The sequence below is a fragment of the Urtica dioica genome, chromosome 10 (genome assembly GCF_054948205.1).
Source record: "Urtica dioica subsp. dioica isolate 48M chromosome 10, U.dioica_male_clone48M_v1_H2, whole genome shotgun sequence".
In the NCBI taxonomy this organism is placed as follows: domain Eukaryota; kingdom Viridiplantae; phylum Streptophyta; class Magnoliopsida; order Rosales; family Urticaceae; genus Urtica; species Urtica dioica.
The window spans coordinates 15,929,624-15,952,449 of NC_142765.1; the positions used below are offsets into that span (position 1 = coordinate 15,929,624).

At 34.9% G+C, this 22,826-nt stretch overlaps 2 protein-coding genes across 2 annotated transcripts; one reads left to right on the forward strand and one right to left on the reverse strand.

The window, feature by feature from the left end:
• Positions 1-6,145: 6,145 nt before the first annotated feature.
• On the forward strand, positions 6,146-9,330 carry LOC149383538 (2-oxoglutarate (2OG) and Fe(II)-dependent oxygenase superfamily protein). Its single transcript, XM_089628187.1, has 9 exons — positions 6,146-6,433; positions 6,736-6,912; positions 7,140-7,281; positions 7,370-7,487; positions 7,815-7,884; positions 7,970-8,050; positions 8,362-8,418; positions 8,575-8,689; positions 8,878-9,330. The coding sequence occupies exons 1-9, from the start codon at positions 6,224-6,226 to the stop codon at positions 9,282-9,284; spliced, it is 1,377 nt and encodes a 458-aa protein (XP_089484313.1). The 5' UTR covers positions 6,146-6,223; the 3' UTR covers positions 9,285-9,330.
• Positions 9,331-11,891: 2,561 nt separating this feature from the next.
• On the reverse strand, positions 11,892-15,690 carry LOC149383539 (protein neprosin-like). The gene is made up of 7 exons (XM_089628708.1): positions 15,021-15,690; positions 14,839-14,925; positions 14,524-14,733; positions 14,093-14,257; positions 13,773-13,826; positions 13,537-13,683; positions 11,892-12,539 (listed from the first exon to the last, which is right to left on the reverse strand). The coding sequence occupies exons 1-7, from the start codon at positions 15,249-15,251 to the stop codon at positions 12,162-12,164; spliced, it is 1,272 nt and encodes a 423-aa protein (XP_089484834.1). The 5' UTR covers positions 15,252-15,690; the 3' UTR covers positions 11,892-12,161.
• Between the last annotated feature and the right edge of the window lie 7,136 nt (positions 15,691-22,826).

Sequence of the window (22,826 nt, forward strand, 5' to 3'; positions counted from 1 at the left end):
CGTTTTTTAGGGAGAAGATGTTGATGTTGATGTTGATGTTGATGTTGATATAGGTAGTGATGACGATGAATGAGAACTATCTATGTAACCACGGTTTTCCTCCGCCATATGTGATGTTTTATAATCAAATATATCCGTGGTGTCACCCACGTTTTTGTATGATGTTGTTTCCTTTTGTTTTGTGATGTATGTTCACAAATGTTGTTTTATTTTATACGATGTCAATTTACAAATGTTGTTTTCATTTTATAGGATGTCGACCGCTTCAGGTTCTGGTGGAGATTCGCCACAGAGACCGGATTCTCAAGGTCCGCCACAGGAACCTGATTCCCAAGGTCCTAAGAAATCAAGGGGACCAACAACCGGCTCGACGTCGGCGCGAGCAACACAGGGTGTACCGGGTGCGAAGGTGGTCAAGTGGGACCCAATAAACCAAACATTCTATCAAGAGATAAGGAAAGAAAATAAAAAGGTTGGACTATTTAACAACCGACTCAGTGCTTTGGTGAAAGCACATATCCCGCCTACGACTCGTGATTGGAGTGAAGTGACGCCACATATGTTGGCTGCTATTTTGAGCGCACTTCATTCCGAGTTCAGATTTGTGTACACGGATCTTGACACCGGCGAGGATCTGCCTGCGGATTGCTTTCAGAATACGATTGATCAGGCTATCATTCGGAATGCCAAGATCAGGCGACGCAACCAGAAGTCCAAGCTATCAGAGAAGTTCAGATTGGAGTTTTGTGGGAGCACAGAAAACGCTAAGGTGGAAACACCACCGGGATATAAGAAAGAGGATTGGGAGGCGGTGGTAGACGAGTTCGCGACTGACGATTGGAAGGTACGTAATGTATGATTGTAATAAATCACAATATCTTTATCAGATTGAATAATGACAAAATTAATTATTTGCAGAAAAAATCTACTCGCAACAAGGAGAATTCGAAGAAGAAGAAGACGAGGTCGACTCAAGGATCTCTTTCTTTCTTGGCTCATCGTCATTTGAACGTAAGTTATTCTAATTTTGAAGTACTTAATTTGAAATAAATTCAGTACTTATATTTTCATAACAATTACAGAGTAAGGATGATGGGACTTTGGGCTCCGCGTTAACGACGTGGGAGAAAAAACACCATAATAGAAAAGGTGAATGGACGACAGATTGGGCGAGACGAGCACATGTAAGTCATATGTTATAATTAAGAGTACGTTACTTACATAATAATTAATTTTTAATAATTTTTTTATGTGTAAAGGCGCGGATAGTGACTCTACTGGCGGATCTTCAGCGACAAGCAGAAGAGCAAGGCGTAGTCTTTGACCAGGACGCCGCAGAGGAGCATGCGATGCTAGAAATTCTCGGGAACCGTCAAGATTGGTACGTTGGAATAGGTCCAACGGTCCCGAGAACATCTTGGGCTATTGCTCAGGCTCAGGACGAAAGCTCGTCGTCAGGCTCAGGCTCGTCGCGGTGCCGCGTTCCAGATCCAGTGGTTGGCGAGCTCCAAGCTCAGGTGGCGGCACAACAACTCGCTATGGCGGCACAACAACAACAGATGGAGGAGATGCAGCGACAAATGTTCGCGTTCACGCAACAGTTTTCGCCATTGCCTCAGATGTCGTCCGGCACGATGCCACAGATGCCTCAGATGTCGCCCGGCATGATGCCACAGATGCCTCAGACGACGCCGTCGCCTCAGATGCACCCTATGCATCAGACAACGCCGCCATCAGTTTCAATGGCAGATGCTCAGACGACGCCGCCAGGTTCAGCAAATTACCAGCGAGAGCGTACGAGCGGCAGTGAGCGTACGAGCGGAAGTGGACGAGGAGGTAGCAGCAGTTCTGGAGGAAGATTTGGCGGAAGAGGGAGTAAAATGTTCAAGGATTGGTTTACAAACAGAGGAAAAGGAAAGGGAAAAGAATGAACATTATTTTAATTATTTGTCGTACATTATAATAATTATTGTAATCGAACAACAAATGGTTAGTTTTTATTATGATTATAAATATTAATTAATGAATTTTCTAATTAATAAACTATTTAGTTATTTGATTACAATTATAGAATTCGTAATTAATGAATTTCTAATTAATAAATATTAAATAATAAATAAATAAAAAAACTTAAAAACAACTATCGGGTGCGACTAGGCGCACCTATAAATTTGGCGGGTAGGCCAACGGGTGCGACTAGTCGCACCCAAAGACTTGGCGCGAAGGCCATTGGGTGCGACTAGTCGCACCCAAAGACTTGGCGCGAAGGCAATCGGGTGCGACTAGTCGCACCCGTTGGCCTACCCGCCAAGTCTTTGGGTGCGACTAGTCGCACCCAATGGCCTTCCCGCGGACTTTTTCGCACATTTTTTCTGACTTATGGGTGCGAATATGGGTGCGAATATCCGCACCTAAAAGTCGCACCTAAAAATCATGACCATCGGGTGCGACTAGTCGCACCCATGACCTTTAGGTGCGAACTGTCGGGTGCGACTTTGTCGCACCTAAAGTCGCACCTAAAGGTATCAATGGGTGCGACTTTCGACCTTTAGGTGCGAAAAAAGTCGCACCCAATGCTGTTTTTTGTACTTGTGAATTACGTGATCCAGAGATGTCAAAGTTGAAAGACGATGCGTTGGAAAACCAAGATTCAAAATTTTCCATGTTGGAGAATGATGTACTCTTTTTCGATGGAAGGATTTGTGCACCCAACGAAGATGAGTTACGAAGGCAAATTCTTACCGAAGCACATGAGACACCGTATTCAGTCCACCTATGTTCCATGAAGATGTATCAAGGCCTCCGAGAACATTTCTGGTAAAACGGAATGAAGGGCGACGTTGCAAAGTTTGTGAGTTAAATGTCTTACCTGCCAAAAAGTGAAGGCCGAACATCAACGACCAGCTGGAGAATTACAGCCAATCGAAGTTCCTGAATGGAAGTGGGAACAAATCATAATGGATTTGGTGGTTAGATTACCTAAGATGGTTGATGGTTATGATGCTATCTGGGTAGTGGTGGACCGTTTAACCAAGTCTGCTAGGTTCATCCCGATGAAGGTCACGTACTCCGTGGAGAAGTTGGCCGAGTTATACGTGAATAACGTAGTGAGACTGCATGGCGTTCCTCTATCCCTCATCTCATATAGCGATGGTCGCTTCACTTCTAACTTCTGGAGGTGCGTGCAAAAGTCGATGGGATCGCAATTAAAGTTTAGCACCGCTTTTCACCCCCAAACGGATGGCCAATCCGAAAGGACGATTCAGACCCTGGAGGATATGCTAAGGGCATGTGTCATGGATTTTGGTGGGAGTTGGAGTAAGAGGCTGCCACTTATTGAATTCTCATACAACAACAGCTACCAAGCCTCAATCGGCGTTGCACCGTATGAAGCTCTCTATGGGAGAAAATGTCGATCTCCAATTCACTGGCTTGAAGCTGGAGAAAGTAGTCTCGAGAAGACATATTTTATCCGAGAGACAACAAAGACTATCAAGAAAATTCATGAGCGAATGAGAACTGCCCAAAGTCGACAAAAAAGCTACGCCGATAAGAGAATGCGGTCACTGGAATTTCAAGTCGGAGATTTGGTGTTCTTGAAGGTAGCACCTCTCAAGGGTGTGATGACGTTCGGCAAGAAGGGAAAATTGAGCCCGAGGTACATTGGTCATTTCGAGATCATAGAAAGAATTTGAAAGGTAGCCTACCGTCTAGCCCTGAATCCCGAGTTAGCATCGGTGCACAATGTGTTTCATGTCTCGATGCTCAAAAAGTACCTGCCCGACCCAATGCACGACTTAATTCAAGAGCTCATCGAAGTTCGAAGACTTGACGTATGAAGAGAAACCTGTCCAGATCCTCGATCGCGAAGAGAAAATTTTGAGGAACAAGGTGATTCCTTTGGTAAAAGTGCTATGGCGGAATCACAAGATAAAAGAAGCTACTTGGGAACATGAAGAAGACATGAAAATACGATATCCCGATCTTTTCAGAGAATATTAGTATCTCCAAGTAAGAATTTTTACGTTCTTCTCGACTTTTCTAATTTTCGGGACGAAAATTTCAATAAATAGGGGAGATTCTAAAACCCCAAAAATGTTACCAAGTAAAGATAAATTAGAGTATTTTTTTTTTAAATTCCAATACGTATATCATTTATGGATTATTTATACATACATATATATATATACATACATATATATATATATATATATATATATATATAAATAAAAGGTGCACACATATAATAATATATATTATGATAATAACACAGATAAGATAGTATAATATATTTGATACTGATTATATATTATTGAGATATATATAGTGCTAACAGTAGTTGTATACGTGTTGCTATGTATATGTATATATATGTGCATAGATAAATATACGTATATACATATCTTCGCATAAAATTCCATGTTATTAGTTGTTCACGCTGAACGATTCTATTGGGCTGAAAGCTAGCGTAGGTATATATATATACCCCTAATAACAATAAAAAAAAATATGTGTAGACGCTAGGTATTTTCCAAATCTTTATATATAGCTCTGATCTTTCCCCTTTTTCCTTTCTATCTCTTTCTTCTTCATCAAAAAAAAAAAAAAAAACAACCACTCAATACCCAAAAATCTATCATCTTTCAGACTCTAAAGGTTTTATAAATCGAGTTTCTCTCTTCAATCATCAATGTATTCTCTTTAGGTTGTTCTTCTTTGATTTCTATGGTTTTGTCTTTTAAAAATAGTTTCTTAAAACGCTTACCGTAGTTTCACAACTCGTTTTTTTTAATCGATTCTTTTTAGAAAAGTTATATTTAAATGTCTTCTATCTAAATCCTTAATCGAAAAATATTTTTATGAAATATAGAATATTTTCCGATTATTTTCAAATCAGTGCGCAAACCTAATTCGCTGTTCTGACCTATTTCCGATTTTCAGACTTTAAAACGTTTACTATAGCTTCAAAAATTATGATTTTGCGTTGATTCTTTTTGGAAACGCTAGTTTTACATGTCTTCTTTTTAAATCTGTGATCGAAAAATATTTTCATACTATAAATAATATTTCTGATTATATTACGATCAGTGCACAGACTTGTATTCGCCCTGATTCTTTTTACAATAAAACGTTTTGTTTTATATACCTAAAAAATTCTTTTTGATCTAATTTTTGTGCACGACCTAGTTCTATATGTTTTTGATATCTAGTCCAAATTTTAGAATTTTCGGATGCACACAAAATATATTTGGAATAAATTCCAAACAATGCGCAGAATCGTTCCAAAACAATTTTTGTTTTTAAAAAGACTAGATATTGCTTTCTTATACTCTTGATTTTTATTAAATAATCTGAGCATATTTTGTATATGCCTCTGAAGTACGAAAAATAAAAAGACTTCCGATTTGCTTTCAGTTTTTAAATAATCCAAACCCAATGTTTTATTTTTCATGATTTAAGTTATGCATTTCAATTCCGTTAAAGGTTATTATTTTATTTATGATATTATTTTCAATCATATTTTTTGTTTTAATTTTCGATTATGCAACTTTGATTTTTTAGTTTTTTCGTCCATCAAGTTTTTAAATGAAAATTTATTTTTAGTTCATGAGTTTTCAATCTTTATATTCAAAGTTATGTTTAAAAAAAAAATTACCTCAAATTTTCTAAAGTTTTAAAAAGTAAAATGAGTAAGACGGTCCGAAAAGTCGGGTCGTCACACATAGCTAGAAGAAAAAACATGAAAGAGACATAGACGTCTATCGTTCTAGAAGTAGAGACAGCTAATGCCATTTTTACAAGGATATAATAGGTAAAAAGTCAATTAAAATGGATGAATTTGCAAAATGTGCAAGTATGATGTTTTAATATTTTTTTGACTCAATGCTTAAATTTTTGAAATGATGAATTGTTTATAGAAATCGTCGAAAAATTTAATAACAGTATCAATATATATATATTTAACAATGTAAATTTGGTTATTTCACTGACAACACGAATTGATTGGCTAATTTTCACTCTCTACGAAATGAGAAAATGGGTATTTTATTAATTATTATTATTAATTTTTTTTTTTTTTTTGAAAAATGGTATTTCTTCGTATTTTCTGTCGTTTTCTTCTCAGACGACAAGTCGTTGTATGCTTCTGGTGCTTCTCTTCTTGTTCGCTCTCTCTACTCGTTTGATTCTCAACTGAGAGAGAGAGAGAGAGAGAGAGAGAGCGATGAGAATGAAGATCGAAGGTCAAGTGGAGAAGATAAATGGGAAGGAACTGAGTTACAGAGAATTCGTTGAGAGATATATGGCAAAGAATAAGCCTGTTGTCCTTACAGCTCTGATGGACGATTGGAGAGCTTGCTCCGACTGGGTCACCGTTAACGGAAACCCTGACCTCCAATTCTTCTCCTCCAATTTCGGAAAATCCAAAGTCCAGGTATTTTCTCATTGGTAGAACCATATGCCAGTATTAAGAGCTCTTGAAAATGTCATGTTATAAAAATTAGTTGTCGATTGATTGTCCCAGAGGCTCCAAATCGTCGTACACTTGAAATACATTCGCTTTTGCGCTCATTTGATTGATAACGCACTTAACAAAAATGAAAAAATTAATTACTAATTGATCAAATCCTTGTACTCTGAAAAACTGTCAGGGTTTATTTTTTTTTTTATCAATTCCGAAACATTAGCTTGAATCATAGCTGTCTTGATATCTTTCATCCCCTGCGATGAACGTAGGTTGCCGATTGTGAGACCAGAGAGTTCACCGATCAGAAGAGGATTGAAATGTCTGTTTCCAAGCTCATTCACCATTGGGATCGGAGCTCGGTCGATGGTTCTGATCGTGGTGATTCTTCGAACGAGGTCGGAAGAGACAAGTCCGTGCTATATCTGAAGGACTGGCATTTCGTAAAGGTACATTTTGGATTAAAATAAACAAATAAATAGAAATGTTCATAGAGTTTTCCATTGTATTAGCGTCTTCATGTTTTTGTGTCAAGTAAACGGGTTTTAGCTTATCATTACTGAAAATCACCACAAAAAAAATCTACTTGTTTTGTAAGGAAATGCGTTTATTTTTCTTCACACCATTCCTTGTCGTATGTTTTGTCAAGTGAAATGCAAATGCAATCTAATCCCAGGAGTACCCCGAATATATAGCTTACACAACTCCACGGTTCTTCTGCGACGATTGGCTCAACACGTATCTCGATAACTACAGTATGCATGAGAATAATGATATAAGCTGCTCCGACTATCGTTTTGTTTACATGGGAGAGAAAGGTCTGAGCCAAAATTTACTTTTCTTGGTCTTTATTAGATGGCATTTTAATTATTTCTCATTAACAACCTTGCTTTTAATGCTGTTTAGGATCTTGGACTCCGCTCCATTCCGATGTATTCATGTCGTATAGTTGGTCGGCGAATGTGTGTGGAAAGAAGCGCTGGCTCTTATTGTCTCCTTCTCAAAAGCAATGTATTTTCGACAGGTATGATAGCAAATCTCGCACTCAAGTAGTCTGAAAGTCGAAAAAAAAATATTGTGATTTTAAATATAATGTTTTAGCCGTTGTATGTGATAAGTTCTACTCTACTAATTACAGAAGTTAAAAGTTGCATAAAAGGGACCTAAAAAACATATTCTCTTGGGATCAAATAATGATACGGGGATCAAGAAACAGTTTTTGAAGGGTGTGCTTATTTACAATTAACGTTGCGTTATTTGATTTCCTTCATGGGTATTAAGGTGGGTGTAAAGATATTGGTTTTTTCTCGGTTCCTATTAATCCCTTCAACACCTATGCGTCCTTTGTCAGGAACACGAAGAACTGTGTGTATAGTATCTTTGACGACGTTAGCGAAACAAAGTTTCCAGGTTTTAAGGAGGTATGAATCAACTGTACAAAGTTTATACAAGTTTGATTATAGTTTCTACTTGTTGATATTCATGCACTTGTATAATAAAGTGCAGGCTGTCTGGTTGGAGTGCATTCAAGAACCAAATGAAGTAATCTTCGTGCCCAGTGGATGGTATCATCAAGTTCATAATCTGGTACTTCTATTTTTCCTCGGGGTAAATCTGTACGAATTGTAGAGGCGGTGAATTGACCAGCAATAATCTTTCGCTCATCACAGAGTTGTTGAACCCGAGTTCATATGTACAGAAACGAATCATAACTTCATTAGTGATTCTTTTCAAGCGTGTAACTTATAAGCAGGATTGGCAGTTTCATAGCCTATTTCAGCGGTCGGGCTAATTATCGATATTCCACTTAAGCGTCTTTTAACTGTCGAAACTCGATTGTTTTTCATAGAGACGATGTTATTATACAGTGATCAACATATACATAAATTTTCTTTCAGGAAGACACTCTCTCCATAAACCACAACTGGTTCAACCGCCATAACCTTCATTGGGTGGTAAGTATAGCTTGCCAAGTCTCCTCTCCGGGCCCAAAAAAAAAAAAAAAAAAAAAATAAAATTACAGCTTGCCAAGACAACTCTCCAAGCAATTTTCATTTTTATTTTAAATTTGTGTCTTCGTACTATTATAACAGGATATTGTTTTCTTATAGTGGGATCTTCTACTACGTGATTATAATGAGGCAAAAGAATACATAGAAGACATCAAGGATATATCTGGTGACGACTTCGAAGATCTCTGCCAGCGAAATCTCGCTGCCAACACAGGTAAATCACAATATGTACGATGACCATTAATAAAGAAATAAAAAATAGCTAATCTGTTAAAATAGATGAAAATTTGGGATTTCCAACTGTGCCTTGTGGGACAAGATACAAAGATATTTTTCTGGCACGATTCAAATTCGGTGCACCAGTTGTCAGTCATTGGATGTCCCCGATTTCTTGTGAAACAGGCATGAATTTCCGTGACTTCTTTATCTTCCTGGCACGTATATGCTTAGCCAACGCGATCCAAGTTTCCCATCTACCGAGCATGTTTCGAAAGACCTTCGATCATCTTCGATCTAACCTAGTATCTATTAGAAACGTTGCGATCCAGATGAAATCCATGGAAGGACTGAGTAGAAATATTGGGGTGAGCTTGGATATCCAGGAAATTCTAGACGACCCTCGGTTCCTTAAACTTTGCTCGGTTTCGGAACAAATCAATAGTTTGATCTTGTACGATGAATGGACATGTGATCATGTTTCTCCCGAATCCCTAAGAGCTCACAGTAGTTCCCGGGTCTCTACTCCTGAAGATCTTCTTCAATTTATTCTTGATGTTTTGCAATCTTGTATCATTGAAGTCAAACATTGAAAGCACCTATAATTTTTTTCTTCCTTGAATTACTTTCTATATCCTACACCATATGTTTTTGGGGTGTTGACTTGAGAGTTAGTTTATTTTAGTGATTAAAATCCAGTTCACCAGCTTTCACTGCTTTATTGCTTATTCACGATTCTTGCAGTATATTCCGGCGACTTTCAAACGACCCATGAAAATCCTCTTCTAGTTTTTTTTTTTTTTTTTTTTTTTTTTTTTTTAAATTTATTTTAAGTATCTGGATTTTAGGTGTTTATTGTCGTGATATGTCTAATAATTCATTTGGAGAGCATCATTTAGACTTGAGAGAGTGAAAGGACCAATTCATTCTGTCCAACCATTTGAGCGCAGACACAATTACAAAATGATCAGCTTTTTTCATGTTAAAAAAGATAAAAACTGGGATTTTCTTTTTCTCTCTTTATATACCTATGCCCCCCTAAACTTTAATTTGAATGTCATGTACTTCTTCAACTATCATTTTGTATACAATATACCCCTTTTGTTATAAGAAAATCACATATTTAGCCCGAACTTAGTATATGTTATATTTTAGGATCTATATTTATGCATCATTGACTCGCTAATCTTATATTTTGTATGATCTAATTTTGGTTTTGTTAGTTAGAATATGTGTTGACTTATATATTGTTGTATAATTTTTTGATGTAATATTAATTAAATTAAAGTAAATTTAAAAGAATTCAAATTAAACGTTTAAAATTTGTCTAAAAATTTATGTCCATGATATCAAAATATATGTTTTCATTAGTAAAAATTTAGATATTTGGCCATACTACAAATCACATTTATTAAAAAAAAATAGAAAAAAAAGTCATTCCAAACTATTTAATTAGGAAAATAAATAGAATTTCTAGTTTTCGAGCAAAACAGCAAGGTTTTGAGACAGTATAAAATCTTTAAACAATACATTAAATCTCTCTCCCTCTCTCTCTCTCATAAGTTTTGAATAGTTTATGTAAAATATGCAAAGAAACACTTGAGAAAATAATACATATATACCCTTTATTTTAGTGAAATGTCGAATTTAACATTTAGTTTTTAAAAATGTCGAGTTATACCCTTTGTTTAACTAAAATGACGAATTTACACCATTAAATAGATAACAGTGTCACATATATTCTTTTTTTATTATTGATTTTTCATTGATATTGGCTCTAATATTTATATGTAAATCTCATTTTACCCTTATTCGTACCACTATATATAATTCATTTAAAAAAGAAAAAAAAAACAAACAACAATCATTGGATCATGGAGAATAAAAACAGAGAAAATGAGTAAAAATCGACAGTCTATAGTCATCAAAATAATTGATTCGACCATAAAATCTAGGACTCAGAATTGCAATTCGAATATAGAAGGAAATCATCTCTTGAAAAGTCTGAGTTTTATTAATCTATTTCGATTTAGGGTTATTTTTATTTCAAATTTGAGAATTTGAGGGTTTGGATATTGGTTTTGGATTTTTCTTGTAACAGAATTAGCATTAGTAAAAAATCAATAAAAAAAATATTTGTAGCATTGTTATATATTTTAAGGTATAATTTTGTCATTTTAATACAACTGAAAGTACAAATTCGACATTTTTGAAAACCAAAGATTAATCTAAATATTTCACTTAAACACTATGTGTTATTTTCCCGAAAAACTAATGAAAAAAGTATGTATAGTGGGATGATTGAAGGGGCGTGTATCACTCAAATCAAAGTCCAGGGAGCATATAAATATATCGCCAATAATTCAAGCGTACTTCTAAAAATAAAGAACAAAACTATGAACAGAAATAAAAAAAAAAATGTATAAGAAAAAAAAGTGTCTTTATTCTGCTTTTGCTTTACTTGATTAGTCCCACAAAAATGCTGGTTTCTTAGCACTTTGTACGGGCCTTCTTTTTTTATATTATTCAACATGTATATGTATGACCTGTTCTGCCACAAGACTTTATTTTGGGAATAATATCACAGAAATAGATGCTAAATAATTAATCAGAATTAGCTGTTGAAGATCACAAATTGACTTGCTTTGCCTGTAAGTTACACATAAACACATTCCTAACCTCACCCACATTAAATGCAAATGCAATAAAATATTGCTTGTGACTTGGATCCACTTTGAAGAAGTGTAAATTGGGAATGCTGAGAGTAATTAATTGAAGTTTGGCTCTGCTTTTGACTGTCACCTAACAATTATTTTTATATGGTCACTAAGATTCTTGTTGCATGTAGTTTTAGGAAGTTAAGTATTATATAATTAGTAGTATTATTGGAAGGTTCATTAGTTAATAGAACTTAGAAGAACTCCTATTATTTAAATTAACAACTTCCCTCTTTGTTGCTACTCACATGCAATGCCTTAAAGCATGGTATTATAGTACCAATAAAGTAATAACTTTAAATTTTTATTATTATTATTTACCATGAAAGAAAGATATGGTTGATTTGATTGATTCTACTATCTAAAAATCCCGCCTCCTTTTTTCATGTGCTTATAACGATAGTAAATGTTTCTTAACATCTAAAAATTTAAAATACATATATCCTTCCATATATAACAATTTATATATAAAAAAAATTAATATAAATAAAACCAAGCAGTACTATATTAATAACACTGTGTGCTGTTTGTTCCCACAAATTTACAAAATCCCACGTGGTGGGAAGAAAATAATAGTAATAGTAATAATAAAAAATAAAAACAAACATATCAAAAACCAAACCTACAATACAAAGAATTATAGAACCCTTCTTTTTCATTTCCTACTCTAATTAAATCCAACTTTTTTTTTTCTTCTTTCTTTAATTAAAGTTATTATGCCATTATCATAATCAAATTATAATAATATTATTATTATGGACATCTTACATTCCTGCCAGGACCTCCATAGTAAAAATAAGTACCCCAAACACCATTCTTTCCTTGCCTAATGTCATAGCAATTGGCGTGGTCAGCAAGCAAGTGTAGGTTGGTCAACGGAAGAAGATTGTTGTCCCAGTCAACGACCTGCAAATTCCTGAAGTAAGAGGCTTTTCCGAACCCTTCCTCGGCAAAGTGTCCGCTTCCCATTTGAGTCGATGTGTGGAAACCGTTGGACCTGGAATTGACGATTTCGCCCCCGAATTGGACCATGCTCGCGTGGCTTCTAAGGTGACTGAACAGGAACGCCGGCCAATACCCGACTAGTAGCCCGTTCCCGAACTCCAACCACCAATGTCCGTGTTTCGGGTCCTAATAATAATAAATCACAATAACAAAATTATAACGAATTACGGCACGTTTGATTACGTGGCAAGTGATAGTAGGAGCGAAAACTCGACAATTTAATGATGTTGTAATTTGGTTAATAATAAGAGTGGCTAACTTGGTCAATAATGTGATTTATTATTATATTAAATTGATGTTTACATAAATAATAACTAAGGGATAAAGGTTACTAAAACAAATTACTAAAAATAAGGGGACGTCAATTTAAGGACTAAAAATAAAAAATGTTAAAAAAAACTATTCTGTTGAAATTTAGACTCTTGTAAAATAATCAAGAATTCATGTATACTATTAGATAACTAGTCGAAATTAACTAAAAAAATCATATCAATTTCAACTAATGAAATCTAATTATTTTACTAATCTTTTTACCCAAACATCAATCACTAATTAATAAAATAAAAAAATTTACAATGGAAACAAAAATAGACACTGGGCTATTTTTTCCGGATAAAAGTACATAATTTGGCTGAATCAGTCAAAACACTAACAAACATTTACTCAGCAAGGACACGTTGGGTTTGGGGTTGATATAATGGCAAACATTATGATTATTTAATGCTCTTTATTTCTGATTCAACATATTTGGAAGCGGGAAAAATTTATATGTTGCTGAAATAAATAGCCCTGTTTTTAATTGGCAAAATTCTGTTGATTTGAAAGAAAGAAGAATATAAAATATTAATTTATGGAAGGATGGTTATGAAAATTTATATTAGTGTCTACACTGTCTACTGTCTAATTTATTTAATACTTAATATTTTTTTAGGGGAAAATCTCAAGGGAATTGTTATGTTGGACTGTTGGAGTAGTGTATACTATCATCATTACTTTTGTCTAAAGGTTACACCCAAAAAAAAAAAGAACCAAAAGTAATAAACGGCATAGGTATATCATATTCTTCATCTTTATTTTATTATTCAACAAATTGTTGAGTATTAATTATTAAAGTAAAACCCACCTTCCAAACCATTATGCCAATATCAAATTGTCTGCCATTGTAGGAGGACCTTGGAGAAATTGCTGCTCCAATGGCAATCTTGTTATTTGTTTGTACAAATCCTGAGCATAGCAAATTGTAGCATCCAGTGGCTTGATAAGCATCAGTCTGTAAATATTAAAAAAAAATCAATAATTAAACTAATAATATAATAATGTAATTGGGTTTTTAGAATTTATTTTTAATGTTACACTTACTGTCCAATAAGTGAAGAATCTAGGATAATTATCACCATATAACTCCGGGCTAACCTGAAGGAAAAAAAAAGTGTGAAGGAATGAATAGAGAAAAAAATAAAAAAGGTCTTGTTGCCCATTGATACCATGCATATATATCACATACAAAACAGCTGTTTCACATTACTAAAATCTGCTTTTGATAGTCCTTTTTCTTTTGGATCAAGGCTCTTTTATTTTGTGCATTGATAAAGCAAAATAGCACAAGTAATATAGTGTGCTTTTTATTAAAAAATTTTTTTTTGAAAAATAATGTGATGGTGATGAAGAAAATAACATGCCTGCCATCCAGCTTCAATGGTGTTAAGGTCATTCCCAAATGAACCAGAAATAACCCAAATTTGTGATAAACTAAATTCATATTGATTCGTGACACGTGGCGTCCACACATTGAGGCTTGCCTTTGCTCCATAATATTGATCTCCATTCACAAACACAACTGCATGCTGTACAAAATAAATACACGTATAATTTAGAATTTTAGATAGTCTATTATGGGGAAAAAAAAATAAAAAAATAAAAAAATAAATGTTTGAATTTTCTTCAGAAACTATTTTCATTGAATGACAGGTATGTGAAGAAAAAAAAATCACTGTGGATTTTCCATAAGACATTTATTTTTTTTCCCAAAAAAGTAGTAAAAAAATTTAACATGAAGATTTTTCTCATACGGTAAATTTTTATTTTATTAGTTTGTATAATTTTTTTGTACCTCATGACCAGAGCCAGAAGAGTCTCTCCTAACATGCCTGAATGGCTTTCTACCAAATCTTCTGACTGAATTGGCTCTCAATATATCATCTTTTGTGGTTCTTCTGATCGGAACCGTCCCTTCCGGGCATGACTCGCCGGACTCAGCCCATAACTGAACACTCTCTTCTCGGCTCTCGTTTAAACGTCCCTTTGGCCTCTCCGGTAAATCCTGAAATTAATTAAAAATAAATAAATATACAAAAGAAGGGTTTTATCTATAAAAAAAAAAAAAAAAAGCTTGAGTATCGAATAATTAAAAGCACGACTTACTCACCAATGGCTTTTGGCCTCTGAGTTGAGGATGATCAAAAGCTGGTTGAAGATCAGAAGCCACACAGTCGATCACATCGCCATCGGGACTCTATTTTTGCCATTGGAATAAAATAATAAATAAATAAAAGTGATAATTAAGGATAAAGTGGTCACAGTAAATAATTAATGAATATTAGGATGTGCCTGAATTGTCTTGACGTAGGGCTTGTTGACGCTCCTGAGATAAGCCCTGACTTGCCTGAGCTCCTTTTGAGGCCGGAAAACGGTGAGATTCTGACGCCGGTCGCCGGAGACCGGGAGAGAGAGCGATGAGGAAATCACCACAAAGATGATGAGGAAAATCGTGGAAGAAGAAGAAAATGGGAATAACGAAAATGATTGGCTAAGACGATTTTGTTGTCTTGTTATTGTCATGTGTTTTTGTGTGTGTTTGTTGAGAATAATAATAATAATAAGAAGAAGGAGATCGCTCAAGAATGATTGATGTTGGTATTATAAATGTAAATATTAATATTATTATTATCCTCTTGCTTTGTCCAAACCGATCACTCAGAGCTTCTCTTTTTCTTCTCCTTCTCCCTCTTCTTCTTGTTTGTTGTTGTTGATGATCTTCTTCTTCATGTCCTTACAAAACAGAACCAACCATTCCAATCCAAATATACACACAATAAATAGAAAGAACAAAAAAACTATATTATATATGTGTGTATGTAATAATATAGGCTCTCTCCTCTCTCTCTCTCTCTCTCTAAGATTCTTTCTATAATAATACTCTGTTTTTTGCTCTCTCTCTCTCTCTTGATTTTCTTGGTTTTCTGTTTCTGACAAACAATGTGAAATATATATATATATATATATATATATATATATATAAATAATGTGTTTATATATCTATATAGTATATGTGTATACCTAAAATGAAGCTTGATAGGTGGTGGGGTATGTACTTCATTCATGTGGGGTTTTGAGGGTCAAATGAGTTTGCTTTTTTGTTTTTGTTTTTTTGTTTTTTTGTTTTTTTTTTTGTATAAAAATATGCATATACATAATTATTTTTTTTCTAGGTTTAGTACTAGAACTACTACAAAGAAAGAAAGACTTAAGAAAGTGCCAATTTTTGATGATTCTTATTCTTTCGTCTCCTTCTTTTTCTCTGATTTTCAAGAGGGAATGAACTTCACTTTCCATTCTTGACATATTATTTTGTCGTTTTTCTCACTTTTCTAATCTTTGTTAACTATTATTATCGTTTTTGTTTGGCTAATTCAGCAAACAATTTAACGTAGTTCTAGTTGTTTTATAACTTTGAATGTCTACGTAAATGAGGTTATACGCCGAATCTTGGACTCACTCACGTACCATTAAAATAGCGAGTTTGTCATTATTATTTATTGTCTCTAATCAAGCCAGCACGCCAAAATATCACCTGAACTTAATTTTTATTTTTTTTATTTTTATTATATACCAACTCTAAATTGGTGCGACTTTAGCACTAAAATTAGTGTAATTTTTTCATTATTTAAAAAAAAATTAATAATATTGCACTAGTGTATGCACTAAATAGAACTTTTGATGAAGGTATCTTTGTTTTAATTTTCAAATATTATCATATATAAATTGGTGAAGGAGCAAGAGAGAGTGGGCGGAAAAAAGTTAGTTACAATTGCAATAGAATGGCAAACTCAACCATTCATTGTTAATTCATTCCTTCATACACTATATACGTGCATATACATTACTAATTAATTACATTGACTTGTCTTCGTCTATTTCACTATCTTAATATCCCCCGGTGCAATGGTTAGCTTGAATTGCAAGGTAGTGAAACGCGACACCGAGTAGCTTTAGTGAACACACTGGCCACTTGATCCAAGGTAGGGACATGAAGCACATGTAGGTGATTAGCTAAGACTTTCTCACGGACAAAGTAGAGATCAATCTCCACGTGTTTCATACGAGCACGAAGAGTATTATCTGACGAACGACCAATGGTGCTCATGTTGTATACCCAAAGCATAGGTGTTGGTGGCAATGGTATATGTAGCTAAACGTGTTTGTGCAATTACAATGCTAATTCTTACTTATCATGAGTTCTTAGATGTTATGCCTAACATATATATCTATGTATGTTAAAGATAATTATATAAAAAAAAAAATTATTTGTACACCTATGTGATATTGTCCTATTGTTACCTAATTAAGAACTAATGATAAGTAAGAATTAGCATTGTAATTGCACAAACACGTTTCTAGCTTACATGTTATTAAATAAAATTAGCACAATATATATATATATATATATATATATATATATATATATATATATTGCCCTTTGAACCGTTGAAAATTGTACCACGAGCCTTCTCTTCCGCACATCTAGAAATCAAGCATAAGTGTATATAGTTCACCAATATTGCATTTTGGACAACGTTAATTTAATTGGCCAATTCCACTTCTATAATCACTTGTCACATAACTAATTGTTGATAACTCACTTAGTAAAAATAATCTAATTACTAATGCGATACGCCGATACGGTATAGTTCTTTATTATTATAGATCATGTTCTTATTTTTCATTGTGAAAGTCATGTCTCGTGGTTGAACTTCCATAATTAGCCACTACGTATATATACGCCACTCCGTTTTTTTTAATAAATATAAATTTAATAATATGATTATGGTATTCAGTATTCACCGTACGTCACAATTTAAATTATTGTTCTTTTTCTTTTTTCTGCAAAAGAAAATTTACAATTTTCGACTTTTCATGATCATCTTTAATTATGGACATGACATACCATCCACACAACATGTTGAAATGTCAAAGTCTATTGCTCTTTCTTAAAGAAACTTATAATAAATAAATAAATAAAAACAAACGTGTTACGTATCTCTCAAAAGGAAAATAATGGACATTATAGCAAATTAAGTGTAAGAGATTGTATTTATATTGATATTAGAATTTTAATTGTGTGTGTGTGTATATATATATATATATATATATATTAATTAGTCTCACACACTTCATCTAATTACTACGTGTATATGATATAACATTAATAGCTCAACTCGTAGTTACTGCGATGTGAAAGAACTATATGTCATGGTATGATATATGATCCAATAATGTTTGCAACTATTAATGCATAGCTCTCTCCTTATACACTACATACATACACACACATATATATACACAAAACTAAAGTGAATATCAATATGATAATGTTTTGTTACCCCTCACCACTAACATTAACAAGTGGAGTATACGTATGTAGCAACTAGCTAGACATTGGGTAGGGCACAAAGTAAGGGGCCAAAATGCTTATCTTTCAATTTGATCAATCTGTTTTTTTTTTTACTATCCTTTTTCGTACCACACTACAACCATCATATTAATTTTCCCTTGCCATGATCATCCTTTGGTAGACCATACAAATTATGATAATTAACCAAACATTATGTATCTTATAGGTAATCCTTTGATACCATTAACTTCGTTTAAAAAATAAAATCATACGTTATCAGTATATACTTTGGTTCACAATTTTTTGAATTAAATAAATATCCAATCACTCTTTCCACAAAGTCTAACGAAATATATAACTCGTGATCTACATTGCTATTTTGGATAGATATTAAATTAATGTCAATCTCTCACAAGATCATTATTTTGACGTGAAACCCTATTTCTTATATGTGGTGTATTTTTAATTAATAGTGATTAATTAAAAAGTAGATATTAACATCTAAAAGAAAGAAGGAAAAAAAGACTTTTATGTAATTTTCAAAACACGTGTCTATCTTTCTATTAAACTTATAAAATGCTCAAATTAAAATACATCTCTCTCTATCTCTCTCAAATACGATTGTTGCTTAAAATATTTTAAGTAATTTAAAACTTTATATTATTTATTTGCTTTTCACTACAACAAATACAACATTTACCGACGATTTTTTTTTGTCGCTAAAAACCCCATAATCGTCGCTAAATCTCTTTAGCGACGATTTTAGCGACGATAATAATCGTCGCTAAATGTGCGTGCCTAAATATATTTAGCGACGATTTTTTCGTCGCTAAATAATTACCGACGATATTAGCGACGAGAAAGTCGTCCCTAAATGTCGTGACGAGAAGTTTTTTTCCATTTTGAAACAGGAAATTAGCGACGACTTTGTCGTCGCTAATTCACGCGCGAAAATTTCCCGCGTGAATTAGCGACGACAAAATCGTCGCTAATTTCGTCCCTAATTATTTCGTCCCTAATTTTTTTTTATTTTTTTCGTCGTTAATTATTTTTTTTTTTTATGAAATTCTAAAATGAAAAATCAAATAAAAACTAAATTATATTATCCAAATCAAGAAATAAAAACTAAATTATATTATCCAAATCAATAAATAAAAACTAAATTATATTATCCAAATCAAGAAATAAAAACTAAATTATATTATCCAAATCAAGAAATAAAAACTACTCGCGACGTTTGTTTTGTCGTCCCGCCGCTCGTTTTCCTCCTCCTCGACGTGAAACGCTCTTTTGCTGGCGCTGAAGTTCTGCAGGCTGCGACGTCGGAGTAGACTGACTTGGTCCGCCGGGCGTCGTCTGCTGGCTGGCGTCGGGAGTCCTCTGATGGCCGCCCGTCGGAGTGTGGACGTCGCCCGTCGGAGTCTGCTGGTTGGCGTCGGGAGTCCTCTGCTGGCCGCCCGTCGGAGTGTGGACGCCGGCCGTCGGAGTCTGCTGGCTGTAGGATGACGGAGCTTGCTGCGAACTCTGCGAAAATTGGGACATGAACGAGCTAAGGTTGAGGCCGGGCACCTGACTCTGTATTGTCTCGGCGAACGCGGCGAGGGTCGATGTCAACACCTCCTGCGAGACATATCCTGGTTGCGACGTCCCAGCCTCCGAACCGTAGACTTCGGCGACTTCAGCCGCCATCCGTGCTCCCTGTGGCACCAAACGTCCGACGCCGGTCAAGTGATCAGCCCGCGAACCCATAATATCGCGGATCGTCTGCTGCTCTAGGACGGAAATATCGACGTCCGCTCTTTGTTGCTCAGCCTCCGCTCGCAACGTGTTGAACCTAGCGACCAGTCGATCCTGATATAATTAACTAGTTAGTATCTATTAATAAAAAAATAAAAAAAATAAATGTAAACTTACATAACGTGCGGAGGCTTCAGGAGTCAGCCACTCGGACTTGTCAGACTGATGTTGGCGCTTGTACTTCGCAAACAAGCTCTCGAAAGCGCCTGTCTCGGCGCTCTTCTGCATGTAAACAAAACTTCAAGTGTTAGATAATTTTAACGATTTGATGTATCATATAAACATAAAACTTACATTCTTCATGCGGTGGGTCGAGAACCCAATCGTCCCCTGTCGAGTCTTCGTCTTCTTCTTCGCGCGATTCGCCTTGTTCTTCGATTGAATGGCCTGTAATATAAGTAACCGTACACGTAAAGAACAAATCGTTTAATAAAAGGGTAAACACATATTTAACGTAAATGATTTGATTACCTTAAATTCATCGCTCGTATATCGTTGTATCAGCGTCTCCCATTCGGTGTCGAGCTTAACGGTCCTCGGTTTCAGCGACCGCGCCACCTGTACGCTGCTCTTGCAGTCGATGTCGAACCATGACCGCAAGGTATGCCTCCAATCGCGAAGACGAGTCTTCGCGTCTCGAATGATTGCCGCATCGACAATCGCCTTCTTCTTCCCGGTTGCATCACCATCGACTAGAATGTCGTACTTGTCTCGAATCGCTGCTCGGATCTCGGCCTCCTTCGCCGGCCCCACGTTCGCATTCGTCCACCTTGGGACCGTAGGCGAGATCTCGCATTCGTCCATCTTGACTTCTTAGCCCGTAATTCGGGAGACGGGCTAAGAAGTCATCCTCGCCTCCGCTGCCTCCAGCTCCTGTAGCCGCAGCCATCTGAAATTCAAAACAAAATACGATCCTACCCTAGAAACTTAACAACCCGGCATCAGCCTTTAACTTTAAAACCTGCATAGAAACATCCTAAAACTAACAATAAATCCAACCTCAGTGGTTCGATCATTTTTAAATCTATAAACAACTAATTAATTTCACATTTTTAGTCATTTCTAACAAAAATTAAATCCAATTTCAATTTCAATCCATAACCAATTAATTAATTTCACATAAACTACCTAATTTTCGTTAAACTAATTCATTAATTTAAGTTTGTTACCTTTAGAGAATCGGTTAGTAATTACCTTTAAACTAATTCGTTAAATTACCTTTAATTCATTAATTCATACATAAACTACACAAACTTAAACCATTTTAAATTTTCTAATCGTAATTAACAAAATTACATTTCCTAATTTATTAATCTCTAATCTACTATACTTATATACATAATTAATCTCTAATCCTAATTTACAACTAATTTAAATAATTTATATTACCTAATATAACTAATTTTTATAACTAATTTTTATACATAATTTAAATTACCTAAATTTCATACAATTCCATTTATTTATAACTAATTTAAATAATTTAAATTACCTAATATAAATAACTATATACTAATTAATACAATTCCATTTATTTATATAAAGTTATATATATATATAAATAAATAATATATATAACTAATATATTAATTATATAAATAACTAATAAATATATATATATATAAAGTTATAAAAAAAAAAAAAAAAAAAAAACTTACCGGCGGGGATCGTGTGGACGACGAGGACGGTGGACGAGGACGAGGAAGAGCAGCGCTAGCTGCCGGACCGGGGCGGATGAGGACGAGGACGGCGTCGGTGGTGGAGCGGCGACGGCGTCGGCGGCGGAGCTGCAGACAGGAGAAACTGTGAGGAGAGAGAGAGATGTGAGGAGAGAGAAGTGAGGAGAGAGAGACTTACCGGGGCGTCGACTGCGTCGGGGCGGCACACGGCGGAGGAGGCGCACGGCGGAGGAGAGAGAGAGAGAGAGAGAGAGAGAGAGAGAGAAGTGAGGATTTTAGGGTTTGAGAGCGAATGAGGGGTCTCGGTCGCGATCTGGTATTTAAAGACATTTAGCGACGATTTAATCGTCGTTAAATGTCTTTAAATTTCGTAGCTAAATCAACTTAAATTTTCAGTTCATAAACCAGGAATTTAGCGACGATTTTCTCGTCGCTAATTGATTTTTACACATTTAGCGACGATAAAATCGTCGCTAAATCATTTCATTTAAATTATTTTGGGGGGATTTTTCCCTCTTTGAATTTCGTTAAAATTCGAAATTAATTCGAAACTATTAGCGACGATAATACCGTCGCTAATTGTTTCCCCGCGAACTTAGCGACGAATATAAATAATTAGCGACGATTAATTCGTCGCTAATTATTTTTGCCGCCAAACTTTAAAAGTTTTGGCACCAAATAATTAGCGACGGCTTTATCGTCGCTAAAAGAGTGATTAGCGACGACAAATTAGCGACGATAAAGTCGTCGCTAATACTTCCGTCGCTAAATGTCATATTTCTAGTAGTGTTTGTGTATCTTAGGAGCCCGGCGGACTGATTAACTTGACTACTCTAGATATACAATCATAATAATTTTTTTTTAACAATTACAATCATAATAATTAGTTGTCAGCAGTTTATACTTTATAGAGGTTTTTGTGACCTAGACATCGTATAATTACTCACTGATAACGAGACTAGACCATAATAAGTTAATAATATAACATTGAAAGAAAAATACTTCACAACTTATAGCTGAGTTATACAAGGACAACCAGAGGCAGATACACCACCCGTCTTTTTTTTTTCTTTTTTTTTTTGGGTCCCTAGCTTAATTTCAATGATGAGAATTATAATTTATATGCGTTGCATGTGTGTGACTATTATAATTTCTTGCGATAATGCTTATATATATATATTATCAAGAAACTTGTGCCCCCACGTTGGTGCTATATATAGAGAGAGGTCAATGCAATATATTCCCCAATCCCCACCTCAAGAGATG

What these genes read in the sequence shown, in the direction of transcription:
- LOC149383538 (XM_089628187.1), top strand. Translation starts at nt 6,224, where the DNA reads ATGAGAATGAAGATCGAAGGTCAAGTGGAGAAGATAAATGGGAAGGAA. An exon ending in AGGACTGGCATTTCGTAAAG is followed by an intron (nt 6,913 to 7,139) that starts GTACATTTTGGA and finishes ATCTAATCCCAG; the next exon opens with GAGTACCCCGAATATATAGC. An exon ending in TGTTTACATGGGAGAGAAAG is followed by an intron (nt 7,282 to 7,369) that starts GTCTGAGCCAAA and finishes AATGCTGTTTAG; the next exon opens with GATCTTGGACTCCGCTCCAT.
- LOC149383539 (XM_089628708.1), bottom strand. Translation starts at nt 15,251, where the DNA reads ATGACAATAACAAGACAACAAAATCGTCTTAGCCAATCATTTTCGTTA. An exon ending in TCAGAGGCCAAAAGCCATTG is followed by an intron (nt 14,734 to 14,838) that starts GTGAGTAAGTCG and finishes AATTAATTTCAG; the next exon opens with GATTTACCGGAGAGGCCAAA. An exon ending in TTGGCATAATGGTTTGGAAG is followed by an intron (nt 12,540 to 13,536) that starts GTGGGTTTTACT and finishes TATTATTATTAG; the next exon opens with GACCCGAAACACGGACATTG.